Genomic DNA, 16,711 nt, shown 5'->3' with positions numbered 1-16,711 from the left:
TGAGGGGGATATATACTCATTATAGACTGGTAGTCAATGAAAAAACTAAAACTTTCAGAATTATGGTTAATTTTGCCAATATTTTAAAAGCTTCGCCAGATGAGAACTGGAACAAAATGGTGTTTTATATGAACTTTTGAATCTATCGCATGCAGTGGTGTGGAAAATGACTCTGAATCAAATTTACAAAACAAAGAATCATACATGAACACATAAGCCTTGTTTAGAAATTATTTTCCCTTAAAGCGTAGAAAATTAGCACCCCTGATTGTGTATTGAAAACTGCATGGAACAACAAACAAACAGCTATGTTTATGTACGAGAAATTATAAAGCATTTTTTTTATTTTTAGAATAAGGATATGATAAGATCGTTTATTTCTTCAATGAAGTATAAGATATGTGAAAAAGTCTGCATGCAATGGTACCAAATTCCTGATGATTGTCTTGCTTATGAATTTGTACTAGCTCATTGTTTTTATCAAAATGTGCACATCGTTTTTGAATTTTCAAAATTAAAAATTAGTAGAAATAGAAACTTATTATTTTTACAAATGTATATAATTAAAAATGTTAAAAAAAAAGTATAAAAATAACCCACATACTTATAGTAAAATTGGATGTGCTCAATCAGGTTTTAGGCTGTATGCAAACTTAAAAATTTCAAGAAATTAATAAGAAACCCATGTAGGAATAAAATTGTTAAAAGGGAACAAGCTGTATTCAATTTATGCTTATAAATAATTTCCTTCTCATCTACTTTTTTTTAAAAAATATTTTTACTCACTGCACATTCAATATCTATTAATCTCATAATTTAAGGGAATAGAAAGGACCTCAAGAGGAAAATTCGAAGGTGGTGATGCATCTTGGGAAAAAAGCAGATTGAAATCTTATGCTGAGAGGTAACTTAATTTTAACTAATGGTTTTTCTTATGATTTTATATTTTATTTTCAGTTCCTTATTATATTAAAGTATAAAAAAATTGAAATATCTTATAAAGCTGTGATGTTTACACAAATGAAAGTAAATGGTGCCTACAAATAATGTCAATATTTCCTGCAGTCTTTTCTTTAATGCAGAGATACTAGATACTTTATTTTAGTAATACTAGATACTAACAGAAAGTAAATACTAGGTTTTCTGTATTTAATACGAATTTATGTCTTGTGTTATGATTTTTAGGGCTGGATATATACTTTTTTAAATTAAAAAAATGGATTCTATTTTTTTAGTATAAATTTTTTAAAAAGAAGAAAAAAATTAGGTTTGGTCACATTAAACTTAATGCAGTCCCTAATGATGATGATGTGTTAGGTGAATTTTTAAAACTGCAGCCTCCCAATTCTCTAATTTTACTGATTATTATTTTGGACTTTAAGTTACAGTAGATTGATCTTCTCAACTAACTACTTGCAACCAATTATAAAGGAATTAAACAATTTTGAGGACTATGGGATTGTAAATTGTTACAGTAAAACAAGTTTTAAAAAAAGTTGAAGATTCATGTTTTTCTCTTTTTTAATGATATCCTATTCCAACAAAAACTTGGTTTTTGTTGGAATAGTATTTAAAAAATATTGTTTATTCATTTAATTTTTTTTTTATTTACTTTCATTTATGTCTTATACTATCTTTTCATTATTATATTTATTTTTTTCAGTTCAATTCATTCTTATTGTGCATTTTTTTCAATAATTATTGCTTTATAAATTTGACTAATTTTAGCTTCTTTTGTTTATTTTATTTTTCTCTGACTGCAAGCATTTTCTCTTCATGTATTTTTTATGTTTGGGTTTTCACTCTTTGTAATAACTGAACTTTAGAACTACTAAAGTAAACTGTAAAACTAGCATGTTACTGATCAAGAAGTATTTAATATTTGTGATTTCATACATTTTTTTTCTTTTTGTTTTTATAAAACCTTAGAAGTCAATATATTTTGATGTTTGATGCAAATAAAAACCAACCAATTTTCAAAACCAAACCTGTTTATCTTTTCTCCTGAAATTTGAACAAAACACACTTAACTGGAATTGAATATTATATAAAACATTGTATTATGAGTGAATATATGATCAATTTTGGCTAAATTTTAGTGCATAAGGTTAGCCATCAGCTAGGGCCTTTTCATGCCTTGATTAGGCCCTGATGATTGTAGAAGAGTCATTATACATAAAACTATACATAAGGTTCACTTTATCACATTCCATGACTTTAAAGATTATTTTTAAAAATTTTTGTAAAATAGATTCTTTTAGTCAAAAAATTTTTTTGCACATTAAATCTGAAATTAAATAAATAAAAATATTAATATTAATTGTTTAAAGGCTTTTTTCTAGTTATCTCATATTTCTTGATTCACTGCAAATATAGGTAAATGTAGTCTCTTTAAAAGTTAAAACTATTTTTTAAACTTAATTATTTTTCTATTTTAATTATTAGGTCTTCTAATATATTGACACTCACATCATTTTCTTATATTACATATATGAGTGCATTCTATTAAGACAACATAAAAGTAGACAGTTTAAAATGGTATCCTTTGATTTACATAGATAAGAAATTTTTATATCAGCTAATTTTCTGAGCTATAACAAAATTTTAATATTTCCATTTAGTTCCAAGGTAAGTATTTCTTATGCCGAATTTTGTGTTCCTTGAAATTGTACAGCTTCTACATACTATTTTCCTGTGCATGGGATTTTTGGTCATATTCCCCTCTTTTTTTTATTAAGATCTTTAAATTTTTCTTTTGTTTTTGGTGTTAAATAACTTCCGTGTCTTGATTTTTTTCAGTCAGCTAGGGTATGTTTTTATAATTTATCTTAGCGATTAAAAGCTATTACATTTTTTGTATAAAACTCAATTATATAATATTATGCATAGAATGCTTAATTCTCATATTCTATAATTTCTTTGGTAAAGTTAGTGTGTTTGTTATTCTACTGACTCTACTTTAAAAGATCTGATAAGCTTTAAGGAAAATTATATGCTTTTATAAAACCTATAAGAAATTGTGCTTATGACAAATTTTGCCTAAGATGAACTATCATTGTTACAAACGGTGCCTGCAAAGAATTGTTATTGCAGCAATTTGTGCTGAAGTTGAGCTATGCCCACAGTAAATTATCCCCGCAACAAATTCTATATAATAAATTGACACGAACCATTTTAGGCAGGCTATTGTTTCCGTATTGTAGTGGAATTTCAGAATTTTAAGTCACAAAAATTCGGTTCGATTTTTGTTAGACACTCTTTTCATTGTAAAGTTTTTATTTAAAGCATAAGGTGTAACAAGTGAATTACAGGATTGTGTGTGTTAGTAGACTTGGTGACAGGGAATGAAGATGAAATGTAGTTGACGTTGATTCTACTCTTTATGATTGCATCTTATTTCTTTGACTTTGGTTTTACTAAGAAATTACTGAAACTTTGATACCAAGCTGTAAGTTCAAGCTTAGTAAAAATAAAGTTATGATAGAGAAAACATAAGTTTCAATGTGTTTTAGTATTATTCAAGAAATTTAAAGCTGTGCTTTAATACATTTTTGTTAATAATGACTCTAGCTAAATTGCCTCTAGTTTTTCTTAATAAGCTACATAATCTTAACTAAACTAAATAATCTTAAAAAAAATCAAATAATCTTAAATGACTAAGCTTTTGCTACATTTTTATTTAGTTAATTTATTTTCTACAATGACAAATTCTGAAAAGAATTTATTTGCAGTGAAATTCGACTGGTTGAAATTCAAGAAAAACTTTGCATCGATGAAGAAAAAGCAGCTGAACAGGTGAGCCATAATACTGCATTACATTGGTAAAAGTATAAGAAACTTTTTTTCAAAAAATAAAATAAAAAATAATATCTATATATATGTGTGGGAATGTTAAAATAATTTTTTTAAGCAGTTTATAATTGCAATCTAGTTTGAAGAATGGTTTATTAAATTATTAACTATTATTGAAAGTTAATTATATAAAGAACTCTTCAAATTTCATTCTTACTTCTAAATTAACAAATCCCATTCTTAATATACACTGCTATAAATAACTTATTGAATTCACAATTACATATTGTTGAAATAAATAAATGGAAAATAGTTTCTTTTTTAAGAGTACACATGTAAAAATTTCTATATTTTTTTGTATTATTATTTAAAATTATTTATTTAAATTTAAGGTACTCTTATAATATCTATTGCAGACGTGCCAACCTAGCAAAATTAACATTCAGGAGTTTCCTTAACAAGAATTCAGGAGATTTCAGGAGGGATAAAAAAAGGCGCACCGTATGCAATATTTGACACTTCTAAGGAATTTTAAGTAAAAAATTTATTAAATATAAGAAGGCAAGAAATTTTACACACTAATAGAGCACAAATTGTGGTAAAATATTAAATAGAAATAAAATAATTAAACACAGATTTAGAAACAAAATTATATTAGGTAGATACTTTTTATTTAAAAAATAAATACCATTTCCTTAATAAAACATTATTCAAAAACCCTTGACACTGTAATAAAAATGAACAAAAACTTATAAAAAATAAACAAATTGAAGAACTATTTTATTTTAAAAAACCAATTCAATACTAATGTATAATAATACTAATGTCTGTACAATAGAGAATCAATTATCCGGGATGCTCGGGACCATCGCCATCCCGGATGTCTTAATTTCCCGGTTTTCTGGATTGACCAAAAAGTGTCGTTAATCGATATTTTATCGAGCCCAAATTACAAGGAAAAAGTGTAAACACATTTTAAAGTATAAGAGAAAAAAAGAGCACCCCTAAATCGAAAAAGAAAAAAAATTGTAGAAAAATAACATTTAAAAGAATAAAAAAATTTGCAAGTTTAGACAAGAAAAACAAGCTTAAAAGGAAAACTTATTAATCTAAATAAAAACAACACTTGAAAATTATCGAACCGAAACGATAGTTAAAAAACGGCACTAGCATAAATATTAAAACCTGGAACAAGGCAAGATCAATTGAATTTATAAAAAAAAAAAAAAAAAAAAAAAAACCCTAATGATAAAATTTAGGAATAAAAATAATTTATTGAGTGCGAAATTTATCAGGAAAAGGAAGAAAAAAAAAATCAAACGTAGTGGAATCAGAAAAACAAAACTGCAATCTACTTCATAAATTAATTGTATGTTTAAATTAATAAACAATTTTCCTTTTTTTTTTTTTTTTTTTTTTATAAAAACACTACTTTTAATTAAAGCAGGTGCGATTCTACATCAAGAAAAACTTGCGAATGGTACCGCACTTCCAAAGAATCAGAATTTATTCAAAAGGAAATTTTTTTTATTTTTTATTAATCAATGTCAAATAGATAAATATATTTTTCTCTTTCATCTTCTGTTTACTGATATGCATGTGCAATGCATTTTCCCCACCCCCTCGTAAATCAAACAGAACACGAAATCAGCATGCCACTCCTCTGAGTTCGATTGACGGCCTAAAGGAGAAAATAAAGATCTAAAATCCTCAAGGTCGCGGAAGAAATGACGTTTCTCTGGGTAAACGGGGAAAAGAATTCCCCCCTTTGTCACATTTTCCTCTACTCAACTTCAAGGATGAGTCCAATTTCCACTTTTTTTTTCCATATCGTTTTAGTTCAAAATGGCGGGAGAAACGAGCGAAACTTTTTCCCGGATTATCTGGATACCGCATAAATGGTTCTCTACTGTATGCATAAAAAAAGAGTTGCAGATTTAGCTCTTTGCAATTAAGTCTTGCTAAAGTCATTGGTACATGATTTTTTGAAATTGGTTGCATACTTCCGTTTCGACTTAGACATCCTTGAAAAAAAAATTTTAACATACGAAGACTAAGCGAATAATGGATATCACGTTACAAGTAGTTTACGCGATAGTTTACAAGTTTGTTGCCAACCGAGTTTCCCCACTCCTGTACGGACGTCACTCGATATCGTCATGTGACGTCATCGCATTCAACTCCACACGAAGATTCCTACGAATCCCAGTGTAAGGGGGCGGGTGAAATAGGAGTGTTAAAGAGGGGTAACGTTGAAGAGGAGGGAAAAATAAAGCACGTGCAGCTACGCCTCAGGCAGATGGTAGTTCGATAAGAGGGGATGGAATTCACCCTGAAAGAAAAACAAAACTTCCGTAATCGCGGAAAAATTAGGTAATTGTGAATTTGGCCGTCGATTGCAGTAAAATTCGGGAGTTTTTTTAATCAATTCTGGAGAATAACTCAAAATTCGGGAGACTCCCGCAAAATGCGGGAGAGTTGGCACGTCTGCTATTGTATTGATAATTTTTTCTCAATATCTTCCATTTTGTCCAGTTTCTTCTGTTTTGTTTCAGTTTTTTCTAGTTTCGCAAAATGCCAACCCTGTTGTTTAGTAATAGATTGAAGTAAAATTTAGTATATTTTAGTTTTTCTGAAAATAGTTAGCATAATATTATGATGTGTAACAAAACAAATTAGATGTTATGCTTTAATTAGAATCAGTAAATGAATGTTATAAAACTATTCATCCTATTTTAAGTTCTTCCTTATATTTTATTCTTTGCTCTTTGAAAAGTGTCCTCAATTTATAGTACAATCATTTACAGTGTATAATTTTTTTAAATTCAGTTTTGCTGTTGTAAATTTTTTTTTTTAAATAGTGGTTATGGATGGGTGATCGTGTAAAGCTAAGGGTGGTGGCGCTAGTGGTAAAATTGCTCTTTCAAGACTTCCGGGTTACTGCTTCCGATATATTTTTACACCGCAGATTGAAAAAACGCGCCATCATATTATTGCTAGTAATAATATAAATTTACTCAAAAATAATTTAAATAAAAATTACTCAAAAATAGTTAAATAAAATTAAATAAAATTTAAATAAAATTTAAATAAAGTTGTGTGTTTACAGAGCAGCACTTCATCAGGGGACACACTGTCTGCAAACACACAGGAGCCTTTCTGTTGTTAGTGGCAGAGCCAAAACTAACAGTGCCCCGAGGCCCCTAATGAAAATACAAGCATAAAAATAATAATAATTACCACATTAAATAAATATTTACCATAACAACATTCATATAAATTTGCAATATAATCACGTTTACTGAAACAAAAATACTAAACACTTAGAAGACATCAAATGCACCGCCCCCAAAGCACATATAAAACAATTACAGTTAGTAAAAATGAAAAAGAAATTCCTTATATATTGCAAATCAGCTCAAAAAATAATGTGCTGACACCTAGATAAAAATAGACAAACCAAAGAGCTAAAGAATCCAAGTGCTGCCATCTGTCTAAAAAACCTCAACAGAATATTTTGAAAAAGAAAACATAATCCCAATAAATTTAAATCCAAAAATTAAAAGATGAAAACCAAATATTTCACCGTCTAGGCCTGCTTAGACGGGCTTCAATATCGGCCAAGTTTGGATTTGGAATATATAAGGAATTTCTTTTTCATTTTTACTAACTGTAATTGTTTTATATGTGCTTTGGGGGCGGTGCATTTGATGTCTTCTAAGTGTTTAGTATTTTTGTTTCAGTAAACGTGATTATATTGCAAATTTATATGAATGTTGTTATGGTAAATATTTATTTAATGTGGTAATTATTATTATTTTTATGCTTGTATTTTCATTAGGGGCCTCGGGGCACTGTTAGTTTTGGCTCTGCCACTAACAACAGAAAGGCTCCTGTGTGTTTGCAGACAGTGTGTCCCCTGATGAAGTGCTGCTCTGTAAACACACAACTTTATTTAAATTTTATTTAAATTTTATTTAATTTTATTTAACTATTTTTGAGTAATTTTTATTTAAATTATTTTTGAGTAAATTTATATTATTACTAGTTTATATGATTTGAATTTGGTTTTAGCTGCCTTGAGCGCTATTCCAATTTGAATTAATGTATTTAAGGTTGTTTTCATTTTTACCTTCTGTTTAATTAATTTCACTTAAGAATTTGAATTTACGTTTGGATCATATTATTGCATCATATCTTTTGCAGTATTTCACATGTACCGAGTTCTTTCTTTCAGCCTTTAAACTTCAGCATTATCATATTAATATTATAATCATTAGAATATTTTCTAATTAGGCTAACTTAAAAAGATATTTTTAAAGATATTTTTGGCGACATTTTATTCAAATGTAGCCAAATAAGGGATAAAATACAAAACATGGCAAACCTTAAGAATTATTCACAATGAGATATTAACTTTCCAAAATTTTTTTTGGCCTTACGACCTCTGAGAATCAATACATTTCTGAAAGCTCTTATGAATGGTACAATTATGTATAGATTTGAACCCAAATTATAATAACAAAACTGCATAGAATATTAGGCTTGTTCACACATCGCCTGGTAGTCATAACATAAGTGGAGGGATACATCGGAAATTTTCTAAATTTCTTCCGGTTTAAGGACGCTTGTTATTGTTTACATTAGACCACCCATCCATAAGTTCTTGAAAAGTTTTTCTCTCTCTCTCTTTGTTTGAGTATTAATCCTGTTCAATTTTAGTTTGCTTATACATCTAAAACTTGAAGGAAAACGTCCATTTAAGAATAAAATTTTAAAATATTGTTTGAAAATAAAATTTAAGATGATTATAAGGCATTATTCCAAACAAACTGTATTAAATTTACTGCCATCCTGAATAAATTGTTTTAACTTCCAAAGATCACCTGGATCACATTTGCACTTTGTTGTAAATTTTTAAACCGTTTCATCAATTCATTAAAGTTGAATTTAATTATTTTACCAGTCTTTATTATATATATGTTATCAATCTCTTTATATATTTACTGTAATAAGAATATTGAGAATCAGCTAAAAAATTTAGAAATGCATAGTTAGTGTTTCTACGTTTGCTTAGATCTTGTTACTGCTCAAAATTCATGTTTCTAAAGCTAAATGAGATAAGTTTTTTCCCCCACAATTATTGGAATATGCACAAGATTTAACAAAACTGCTTAAACAAATATGATATTTAAAATAATGATATTGTCACGTAGAATGAATCTAAATCAGTTCAGAAAGTTAGAGGTTTATTAAGAACCTTCAAACGTACAGGGAACAAAGTGACTGGCATTTTAACTTGAAACGCCTGATCTTTTATAGGACTAAATAACAGAACAGGAAATGACAAATTAGAACCTTCTAGAAACTTCTAGAACATACAGAAATTATAATTAAAAGTTTATATTGCATTTGTAGATTTTTTCATTTTCTGAGAGCTCTGAGGATCGAACTCGGTATCTCTGTCTCTCCAGGGGGACGACTCTACCCTCTCGGTAATGCTGACGTACGATAATATAAGTAAATAAAATTGAAAATTACAACAAAAGTTTTAATCTTTTAAATTTCTTTTTTATCAAGTGCAAAAAAATGCTTTTTTTTTTTTACTTTAAAGTATTTCGTGAATTTTTGGCTTTGTTGACTGCATAATTATTAATATTTCTTAAGTTTTATATTTAATATTTTGACTAAAAATAATTTTTTTAAGATTAAATTTTAAAATAAAATATATTATATTTATGTTTTTAGCATTGTTCCAATTCCAGTCTTAATCTTTTATTTCTGCTATTCACTAATCCAGTTTTGAACATTAATCATACAATGCATAAATATTACTGACAGAATCAGTAGTATATTAAATGCTTGTGTAGTTATTATTTTTAGTACTTATGCACAGTTAATTTTTTTGTTGTGGATACTATGAAATTTTGTTTATAGTTTACTATTGATATTATATTTTGTTATGTTTTTTATAGTTTTTTTTATTATATTGCAGTGTCACCGATTGGCTGAAGAACATGAATCACTTCTTGAAGAATGGTGGTTCAAGAAAAAAAATTCATTTCCAGACATATTTTATTACCTTTGTATCGATAAACTTCAAGGTAATATTATATGATAGCTTAACTCATATTTTTTGAAAACTGTTAAGAGAAATATTTGTGATTTCTTTGTTATATTCCATCCAGATGTATTCCATTCTTTGTTATATCACAACTTTTCTTCAGAACTATGTTATTAATATATTTTACTTATTTAGTTTATTGTATTTAATCCTGAAAATAATTTATTATAACTATAAAAAGTAAAACCATTAATTTAAGAATTGAAATTTAGAAATTTAAGTTATGTTTTACCAATTATGCTTCCTTGATAGGTTTTTATAGTTTATTGTCTATATTATCAAGTATCTTTCTCTTTAAACTTTGTGAATGAAACAACATGCTTTTAAATTTTCTATTTTTGAAAAAAAAAAAAAGAAACTTATCAGTATGCACCCGATGTTTGTTTTTTTTCCCCCTCGCCACATCAGTGCATTTTTATTGATGTCACTTTTCTCACATGCCAAAAAACAGAATCAAATAATGCAACCTTATTAAATTGGAAGATGATTTATATTACCGTCATTTTTAACATCACAAAGCATGCATTTATTAGTAAAAAATGGCATATCTATATCAAATGCTATCTCCCAGGAAACAGCTTTGTTACCTTTCTGCTGCTGGTTTCATGAAGTTGTAGCAAAATATATACATACAAAATTATTATATAACAACACCAGACTTGTGTATAATAAAAAAAGGATACAATAATAAACACATTGAAGTTACTTACTTATGAAACATGTATCCTATTTTTTTCGTCAAAATAGAGTAGAATTATATCAATCTTAAATCATCGTTTTGACAGATTCACAGCAATCATAAATACATTCAATTTTAAAATTGACTCCACAACCATATTAAATCCTTTCACATACTACAAATATTCTTAATGCATAATGCTGCAATCTTAATTTTTTGAGGCCTTATATTAAAAGAGAATGTCTAATGATAGTCTCACACCCAACATACTATGATTCTACGCATTACTTTAAATTTTCTTAATTTATATGAGCTGTGTAGATAGATGGAAAAAAATTCTTCAACCTTAATTAAAATTTTATCCACCACTACAAATAAATAAGTTATATTAATATAAAAATAATCATTACACTAAAAATCACATTCTATAAGTTCTGATAAAAGTTTTATAAAAATTAGATTTGCTTTAAAAATTTCTGCTTCGATTTGTTTATTACCTACTTGGGCTCTTCATGCTGTGTGGCGCATAAGACATTTAGTGTACTTCTCCATATCTCAGGTCTATGGCTTGGGATTTTGTTTCCTCCAATCCTTTAAATTCTCCTCTTTTAAAATCCAACTTCATTTAGTGCATGTCCTGTCCATTTGCACCCTCTTTTATTGCATTCAACTTATTGTAGTTAAGTTGTTTTTTCTTTTATTGTTTCCTTTCTAATTTTAACTAGCTAAAAGATTTTAATTTTTTTATGAGGCAGTTATTTTGTAAAACCACAAGTTTTTGGATCTCTGACTTTCTAAGGCACCATATTTCAGAACCAAATAGTAGAATTGTTCTGACTATGCGACAATTCGCTATAACTGATGAAATTATTTCACAAAAACCTCACATATAGGAAGGTATAAGGTCATAATGACCAAAATGAAGTGCTTTGTGTACCAAGTATTTTTAAAAACATCTAAGGTAAAAGAAGTGTTAAAAATAAGAAAAATACCCTTTTTATTAAAAAAAGTATTTAAAATATATTCATTTTAATGCATGCTACACATTAAACCATCATACATCATTAAAACTATCCAAACCAAAGTGTTTATTAAAAATTTTTTCAATTAACAGTAAAAGATGAACAGAAAGGATATGAATAATAGTGTTTGGTGTTACTTCACATGTTGGAAATGTCTTGTAATCATTTTCACCTAATTGGACATAATACACCCTCTTAAAAGCAATATAATTCATTGAAATTGTAATATAATTATGAAAAGATGTAAAACTGATTTGCTCCATGAAGAAACAAATGTAAATAATTTTTCTGAATAAATAAATACTTATTAAATAAATTATTTACTATGACTGAAAGAATCTTGATATTTTGTGTTGTAAATATTTGTTGAAGAGTTTTATTTTGAACATATGTATTTAGAAGTCAATCAAGTGCTTTGAAATTAAAATTTTGAATTATTGTGATAGTAGAGTTAATTGATTTTGGTAGTGAAACATTCATACAAAGAAGTGATAAAATAATGATTGGCACAATTTATAACATTAGAAATCTGAATCATCATTTTGCATCATCTGCAAAAATCAAAATATCCCTTATGTGTAGAACCAAGGTGACACCGTAAATTAACAGAAGTAATCAAATATATATATTTCTCTGGTTTTACTTTTTTAATTCCTTTTTAGCTTGGAAATTTCTCTTTGAAATCTCAGGCAATGTTTATTCTGTTCATGCTACGGACAATAATAGAAAATTAGTTTAGTTTGAGTTAAAATGCACTATTTACACTTTACAATTTTATCATTACTGTGTTTTGTTTATGTATTGTTCTATTTTGAAATGTTTTAGCAAAGATAGCTTCTTATATCATGAATTCATTTATTCATTTCAGGCTGTTTTATAAAATAATAAAGCTTTTGCAGAAATTATTTAGTAATTTCAGCTATGAGTCAATGCTTACAATGTTTCTGTGCTTTCAGAATTTACTAGCCTTCATATTGTAATGTTCTTTTTTATTTGGATAACTACATTTCATTGTTATAAGCACCATCTGCAAATGTATTTTGGTTCTTATACTGTCATTTTATTTATATGTATATAAGTTTGACTATATTATTTAGAGCTTATGTTCACTAATGATTCTAAAATTCAAAGCATGGAATTTTGTGGAATAGATATAAATTGTTGTTTTGATGTTAAGCCAAATTAGTTATTTTGAGTTACCAATTCCTTTTTCATTGGAAACACGTTAATTATATTACAAGATAATTAAAATTAGGATCTAAGATAAGATAATTTTATTCAAGGATCTAAGATCAGTCATTTAAATGAACTGATTGGATTAATTCAAATCCTTCAAGCTTCAATTAAATATGCTGCATGAAAGTTTTCATGCTACACATTTTTCATAATTTAATACGTCAGGAGTGTTTAAAAATTTTGTTTCAAGAATTTTGCTTTTATTTTTCAGTGTGCTGTCCTGAAAACCATTATGGTCCTGACTGTAAACCTTGTGTTGGTGGAATCGTAAATCCGTGTAATAATCATGGACAGTGCAAGGTACTGTTCAAGCGAGTCTTTTTGTTCTACAACCATATTTCAAGCTATTTTCATTCTTGGTGTAAAATTTTCATTTTAAATTCCCTTATGTGGATAGTAATGTTAGATCCTTTTCGATGCTACAGTGTAACGTCCCATATCCGAACGTCCCTTTTCCGGAAGGATCGATTTTCCAGACACTTTTTAACAATCAAAATAAACAAACATCTCTTCATCTTCCCCTTTCTGAAAAAAAGGTCTCTTCTCTTCTAGCTTGCACTGAACCCATAAATCACAAAGGGGAAGAGAAGATCTACCAAGACCATTGAGTGACCCTTAATGACGCTACTACCTTGGAATGCAGGAAAAGAGGGAGATTTGTTTTCAAAAGACCGCATCTGAGTCCCCTCCCCCTCCTTTCCTATGCAGCTGGCTAGTGAAAGAGGCATTTCCTGGAACCTTTTAATTGAAAGGAAAGGGTAAACGCAGCAAGCATTAACGTGGAGGGGGAGTCAAAATGGAAAATTTGAATAGGTCTAAAAGGATGCACGTCCTTGAGAAACATTCATTCTTCCCCTGACCATGTAATATTCAGGAGGCGGGGGGGGGAGGGGTTAACATTCTTTCTTTAGCAGATTCTTTCAGTCATACAAGAAAAAATAAGGAGAACCCCATCAGCGTGCCCCGACCTTTATGCTTGATTGATAGCCAATGATTGGAGAGAAAACAATAATTTGTCACTTCCCCGCCCTCAACTTGAATGATCTCCTCTTTTCACTTACTTTCTTTCACAAATAAGGAGGAAATGAATTTTTCTACTCCACCTACCCACCTTAATGAATGACGGGAATTTCCCTTTCTTGCTTGAATCGTTCTAGTTCAAAATGGCGGATTATTATTTTCATAACTGTCAATTTTTTTTCGTTTTCTATATTTTAAGCAATAATTTTTTTTCTAATATTTCATATTTGATTGATTGAATAATCTAATACTAAAACATTATTCCCCTTAAAAATAATGTTTATTTATTTTTTGCTTCGTAGATTCAGATTGTTTATCAGATCATTTTAAGCTTTGTTTACCTTGGGGGCCTATTATACGGAAAAATCTATTATACAGACTTCTGGAAGTCCCACCGATTCCGGATACGCGACTTTACACTGTATATCCTACCTATATTGTAATGCTGAAGAAATCAATAATATGCTTAATGTCTCATGAAAAAAAAATTTTAAATCAACCTTGGTGTTCATAAAATCTGTTGCTGTTTATATGATGCATTTTGTCTTAGCTTTGATATTTTATGATTTTCTGCTTTATGTTCATTATTAAAAAGTTCTAAAACTTCGTATATTTTCTATATCAAACAAATTTTATAACTTTCATTAAAAATACATTGTTTATAAATAACATGTTGATACATTTAAATTTAAGTTAATTAAAAAATCCTAAGTGTAGTTATTTTTAAAATTACTAAAACTTTTTTAAAACTAATGATTGCAAAAATTGATTTTAAGCTGATTTGAATATTACAGTCTAAAAAAAAATTTCTTAAAAAATTTCAGAAATTTGTCACTCATAAAATACCATTGGTATGTACTTAACTGAAAATTAAAAATTTATTGAATTAGTTATATGCATGTTTTTCTCTACTGAATAACCAAAAATAGAAGTTAGCGAAAAAGTAAAGAAATCAATTGAAATCTTAAAGTCTTTCTATTATAGTAGAATTTTTTTAATTAAATGAAGTTCTAATATTTATTGTATGGTATTTTATATGAATAAAACATTATAATTTAATCTTTATAAAATTTTTTTATTTCATGTTAATTTTTTTTCTTTTAAACCTTTTTAGATATCATTAAACTAATATTGAACAGCCAAACATGAATCTTTATTGCAGAACTTAATTGTTTCATATGTATTAGAAGATATGTTAACATAATACTGCTGATTGAATATATTGTCCCAAAAAATACAATTTTAATCCAAAAACTTCTTTAAAAAGTTTTTTAAAACTATGTATTATGCATTTCTCAGACTATTCTGAGTGTAAAATAGAAAAAAACTTTAAAAGTTTGGTAGGAAGTGTAAAATTTTAGTGCACCATTAGAAAACTTGCTTTGAGTTGAGCAATTTAAAAAAAATAGTGCTTTGTCATCTTTATTCAAAAGATTATCAACTAAAGTCTAAATCTATTAATGCCTGGTTTTATTAGATAAAAAATGAATTTTAGGAAAGTTCATTAAAAATTTATTATGTCAATATGATCAAAAGTATTAATGAGCAAATTGCTTATAAATTAATATTTTTATGATAAAAAATATCAAGACTGCAATGTTACTGTACTCTGTATTCAGGATCTGTTAAATTATTCATTACTAATATTATCACCAGTGTTTTGATTAAGTGTTTGCATTATTTTGTTTTGAAGTACTTAGACATAGTGTTAGACATAAAACTTTATCATATTCTTTTTTTTCTTTCTAGGGTGGTGGAACAAGAAAAGGTTCAGGCTTATGTAGATGTGATCCTGGATATATTGGGGAATTTTGTGACCAATGCAAAATTGGATATTTTAATGAATCATCTGGTGATTCCTGGCAATGCTTAAAATGTGACAAATCTTGCAAAGCTCATTGTCGTAAAGGTGGACCAAGAGGTTGTGAAGTCTGTGCAACTGGTTATCAGTATTCCGTAGAGCTTGGATGCATTGGTTGGTTTCTTAACAGTTTTATGTCTTATCTTTAATTTTTTTTATTGATGTCAAAAATATGCTTGGCATTATAATTTTTTATTAATTTATTTTTATAACGAATTTAAGCTGTTAATTTTTTTATACAATTAGGAATTTTTTTATTTTGTCCAACTTTGTTAACGTAAATAGAAACTAATTTTTGATTATCTGTAATTGTATTTATACTTTTAAGTACTTGTAGTGTGAACATATTAGTTGCCTTTGTTTCTGCAAGTTTAAAATTGAAGAAAACATGGAGAATATCTACATGTACATTTATTAGACATCAAACTTATCAACACTTAAAAAGTTTTTGTTCTAGTCAATTATAAATTACACAAATTTATGAATTTCCGTAGTAATTAATCATGTTTCTTATGAAAGTATAGGAATTTTAATTAATTTAATATTAGATTAAAAATTAAAATGCTTTTGTTGGCATGAAATGAAATGCATGTTAATATGTAGTTAAAGCAAAGTGTCTATGTTCTGCGCAATTTAAAAATGAAATTTTTAACTTATAATATGAATAAATTTTTTGTATTTCTTCAAATTCACATTATGGAGGTTCAATTGTATTGACTAATTTATGTATTCAAATATACTTATTTGAGGCAAAGAAAATTAACACTTTCTTTGCAATCCTTGTAATTTGTAAGCTAGTTCTGGGAGCTATCTATAATTTTCTGAGTATATTTTGTTGGTTGAAAAGCAGGTTAACATATACCCTCTATATTTCGGTGGTCAGAAATCCAAATCTGTTGAAAAAGAGATATGTCTATTAATGAAAAGTATGTTTTTGTGTCTAATTTCGTAATTTAAAATATCGTATGCACTTATAA

At 27.6% G+C, this 16,711-nt stretch overlaps 1 protein-coding gene across 2 annotated transcripts in view; it reads left to right on the top strand.

The window, feature by feature from the left end:
• Positions 1-16,711, top strand: part of LOC107446657 (cysteine-rich with EGF-like domain protein 2) — a 28,579-nt gene that overhangs the window by 4,503 nt on the left and 7,365 nt on the right. For both annotated transcript variants that reach the window (XM_016061349.4, XM_016061350.4), the window contains exons 3-7: positions 822-904; positions 3,732-3,795; positions 9,788-9,896; positions 13,065-13,153; positions 15,623-15,848. In XM_016061349.4, coding sequence (XP_015916835.1) covers positions 822-904; positions 3,732-3,795; positions 9,788-9,896; positions 13,065-13,153; positions 15,623-15,848 — 571 coding nt within the window. The remainder of the gene's footprint in view (positions 1-821; positions 905-3,731; positions 3,796-9,787; positions 9,897-13,064; positions 13,154-15,622; positions 15,849-16,711) is intronic.

The sequence above is a fragment of the Parasteatoda tepidariorum genome, chromosome 11 (genome assembly GCF_982258835.1).
Source record: "Parasteatoda tepidariorum strain Cologne lab strain chromosome 11, Ptep-v5.0, whole genome shotgun sequence".
NCBI classification, from domain to species: domain Eukaryota; kingdom Metazoa; phylum Arthropoda; class Arachnida; order Araneae; family Theridiidae; genus Parasteatoda; species Parasteatoda tepidariorum.
The sequence above is the reverse complement of the archived record's forward strand: the minus strand, read 5'-3'. Positions and strand labels throughout refer to the sequence as shown.